This window comes from Gobio gobio, assembly GCF_949357685.1.
Source record: "Gobio gobio genome assembly, contig: scaffold_202, whole genome shotgun sequence".
NCBI lineage: Eukaryota > Metazoa > Chordata > Actinopteri > Cypriniformes > Gobionidae > Gobio > Gobio gobio.
Window position 1 is genome coordinate 6,710 of NW_027645697.1, and position 4,053 is coordinate 10,762.

The following is a 4,053-nucleotide window of genomic DNA, read 5'->3' on the forward strand; positions in this document are numbered from 1 at the left end:
ATATGTCACACAAAGATTTCAGAGACAGTGTGGACAAAGCCCCCCTCCAACCACTTTTTGTCCTAAAGAACACTTTAATTGGGAAGTGTTATAATGCCTCACCATCAGCAGAACAACCTAGCGCTTACAGTGCAGTTCATGACAAATTTCTTCAGCCACATCAGATACACAATAACGAGCTTAGCTGTAATTCATGCAAGGCATTCTACCAGGCATACGTTGAAGTTAGTGATGCCCAAGCAGCTCAATTAGAATTAGAAACCAGAGAACAAAGTGCCTCTGATTTGTGGCACAATTGTAGAAAAATCAGACTTACAGCAAGTTCTGCAAAAAAGGTTCCCGTCCATGCAACCACAAGCAGTGACAAATTTCTATGTGAGCACATATATCCCTCATTTCGTGGTAACTATTCAACTAACTATGGAAAAGCAAATGAATGTAAAGCTTGCCAAGAGCTAAAAGAAGAGGGCATGAGCATTACTCATAGGGGCACTGTTGTGAGTGTCCAAGAACCATGGCTCTCTGCCAGTCCTGATGGGGTCATTGACTCGTGTGTGCTACTGGAAGTAAAATGTCCAGTGCCAACCCAGCCCTCACTTACTGTACAGCTTACTCAGAAATGCAGTGATGTCAAACTAGTAGATGGAGAGCTGCAATTGCAAAAAACTGGCAGTAGGGGATATTACATGCAAATACAGCTTACAATGTTTTGCACAGGTCTAAAATCTGCTACCCTTTTGATCTGGACACCCAAAGAGCATGTTTCCCTTACAGTGCAGTATGATGAGGCATTTGTGAGGGAGCAAGTCAAGCGATTGAGAGGTTTTTATTTCTCACGTATGCTACCTCGGCTTGTAGATGAATATGCTGCAGGACGGTTCAAGCTAAATAAAAGATACATGGAGGTAATGGACAAGGTTCAGTGAACATCTGCACATGTGGCATATAAAAAGGAAAACATTCACACGTCATATTTGAAAAGTTGTTAACATTGAATGTAGTTTAATATACAGTATACCAATTTAGTTGAAAAATACATATTTACATGCTGTACAACAACAAATGTTCACATACACTACACTTTTTGTAGCATTTTAGCCATTGTGGTATCATTTAATTTTCATCAGTTCATTATATACTGTAAATACTATTGTATATACATGGATCACATTAAATCATTAAACTTTGTTAGGCCTATATACAGATCAGTCTCAGGTTGACACTTGTAGTTCTGAAAGTTTAGTTGCACAACATAAGGTAATGTTTATGTATGTTTAATGTATGCCTTAGTTTGAGGTAATTGTTTTTAAAGAAAACATTTTCTGAAATGCAATGTAATATGGCACTTAATGTTTCGTTTTTGAGTGATATTTTAAACAATGTAGGCAATAAAAATGTTGCTATTTCCGCAAATTAAACTAGCTCTTCAATTTCGCACAAGATCCTCCCTCAGATTAACAAGAGCAGCGCACACTCTTAGAATCTTGTCAATTTTAGGAGCCATAGTGATTGGAACAACCTGGGACAGTATTTTGTAAACTTTCAAACGGCGAATTGCTCTTTCAACATGAATTCTCACATGTGCAATTCGTCTAGTACTTGTCACCTGTTCCTCTGTTAGCTGTCCACGCTTTTTTGTGAAAGACGGCATTACTAACTTCACCTTTCTCTCAAACAGCAAGTCTTTTATGGTAAAGCCTCTATCTGCCATGACCTCATCTCCAGGCATTAAGTAGTCCAATATGCCCGAGTCCATAGTGATAAATTTGTCACTGCATCGTCCTCCATATGCTGCAGAAATGAACATAATTAGTCCACATGGGGCAACAGCTACCAGGTATTTCACAGTGTTATGCGAATAATAATGACTGTATGTTTCTCCTCTGGAATCAAGGTTTTTGGGTTTCTGTAAAAGGCTCTCACTGCAGTCTATAATACATGTTGTACTGGGAAAATTCCTCTTGAAGGCTGCAGGCATGGTTGCCCGAATAGTTTCTCTTGGAAGCCATGGAATTAGAGGTCTTAAAACTTCCTCTAGTTTGTCGATCCAATATGAGAGTATCTTGCTAGCCATGCTCAGTGATACATGAAACTGTCTGCTTAGATCACCTATTACACGGTTAGTTTTTAATTTCATAAGTGTCATGAGAACTTGATCTCGAACAGGCATTGCAAATGAATTACTGGCATGTCCTTCCAGTGTTGATGCAAAAATGTCAAATGTTTCTAGATCTAGACCAGTGTAGAGCAAAGCATCCGCGTTACATTGAAGCAAAAAGTAGGCAATATCATCACATTGAGTCATCTTATCCTGCACATCTTTTCTGCTGGCGGCCTTGCAGTAATTATGATCTTGCCGGGCAGGGTCCTCCCACTGTGTATGGACTGAGTGTAACTGTTGATGAATGGGAGTTGCAGAACTTGAGTTGCTGATCTGGTCTGAAGCAGTTGTGGACAGGTCCGCTGAGCAGTCTGACCAAAACAAAAGTATTGCCAAAGTTACACAGTAGGAAAGTAAACACTAGAAGTACAACATTTCATAATTTACCAGTAAATGTACATTTTGTATTAATTATTATTATTTTCAGTTTCCAGCCCAACGTTATATAAGCAGTATTTTTATATATAAGCAGTATTTTTATATATAAGCAGTATTTTTATATATATATATATATATATATATATATATATATATATATATATATATATATATATATATATATATATATATATATACACACACACATACATATATATATACACACACACATACATATATATATACACACACACATACATATATATATACACACACACATACATATATATATACACACACACATACATATATATATATATACACACACACATACATATATATATATACACACACACATACACATATACACATACACACACACATACACATATACACATACATACATATATATATATATATATATATATATATATATATATATATATATATATATATATATACACATACATACATACATATATACATGTATATATATACACATACATATATACATACATACATATATACATACATACATACATATATATATACATAAAAAATACTGGTGTGTTTATATATATTTAAATATATACTGTAAAGTTACAGTTTAACTTACGAGGTCTGTTTTCGATGTCTTCATTGCTGCTGCTAGCCGTTTCCGACACAGTTAGCCGGACTAGCTTTCTCCTCGTCTTCGGAGGAGGTCGGTCATAGCCCAGGTAAAGCTCCGGATCAGGATACAGTTCGGTTGGCTTTTTTTTTACGAAATGGAAAGAGCAAACATACACTTTCTTTGGAGGGTGTTTTAGTTTCAAAGCTGCAAGCCACGCTGTTTTGCGTTCCTCATTCCTTGGCATGGAGTGCAAAGCATAGGGCGATGGACACGGACAATTTCTTCGAAGTTGTTGATGTTCGAAGCAAGACGTTTCCGACAAAATCTTCAATTTTTTTGAATTGTTATGGCAACCAACAACGGCACAAGTTGAACCTGAGCTCATGTTAACAACATTTAAACAAAACTTATTCTAATCAACGTAATGTTTGTTGCCTTCTCTGTCGATATCATGGCACGCTAGTAGAGGTTAGCCGCTGAACAGGAAACACAATACCGGAAACCGGAAGTAAGTCAGGACCCATTGGTTGCTGGAGAAACAGGCGGATAAAAGCAGAAGTTTTGGCAGGTCTAGAGCATTCAGGTGTGTGTTAACACAATGCCAAGGAGGAAATACATCAGCAATGATCTTAGCAGGGCCGGCTCTGTAAATCTGGGGGCCCTAAGCAGGATAATTTTACATCCATCCACATTACTCTTGGTATCCATACATTCATCTACATTACTTTTGGTATCCATCCATCCATCCACATTACTTTTGATATCCATTCATCCATCCGTACGTCCATCCATTCATCCATCCATCCATCCACATTACTCTTGGTATCCATACATCCATCCATCCATCCATCCACATTACTCTTGGTATCCATACATTCATCTACATTACTTTTGGTATCCA

General features: G+C 37.1%; 1 protein-coding gene across 1 annotated transcript; it reads right to left on the reverse strand.

Moving 5' to 3' along the window:
* Positions 1-808: 808 nt before the first annotated feature.
* Positions 809-3,652, reverse strand: LOC307122411 (uncharacterized protein). The gene is made up of 2 exons (XM_079846399.1): positions 3,156-3,652; positions 809-2,472 (listed from the first exon to the last, which is right to left on the reverse strand). Exons 1-2 carry the CDS (start codon positions 3,535-3,537, stop codon positions 1,427-1,429), a joined length of 1,428 nt encoding a protein of 475 aa, XP_079702525.1. The 5' UTR covers positions 3,538-3,652; the 3' UTR covers positions 809-1,426.
* Between the last annotated feature and the right edge of the window lie 401 nt (positions 3,653-4,053).

Coding starts and splice junctions, on each gene's coding strand:
- LOC307122411 (XM_079846399.1), bottom strand. CDS start 3,537: ATGAGCTCAGGTTCAACTTGTGCCGTTGTTGGTTGCCATAACAATTCA. Junction 2,473..3,155: donor AGACATCGAAAACAGACCTC/GTAAGTTAAACT, acceptor TGTTTTGGTCAG/ACTGCTCAGCGGACCTGTCC.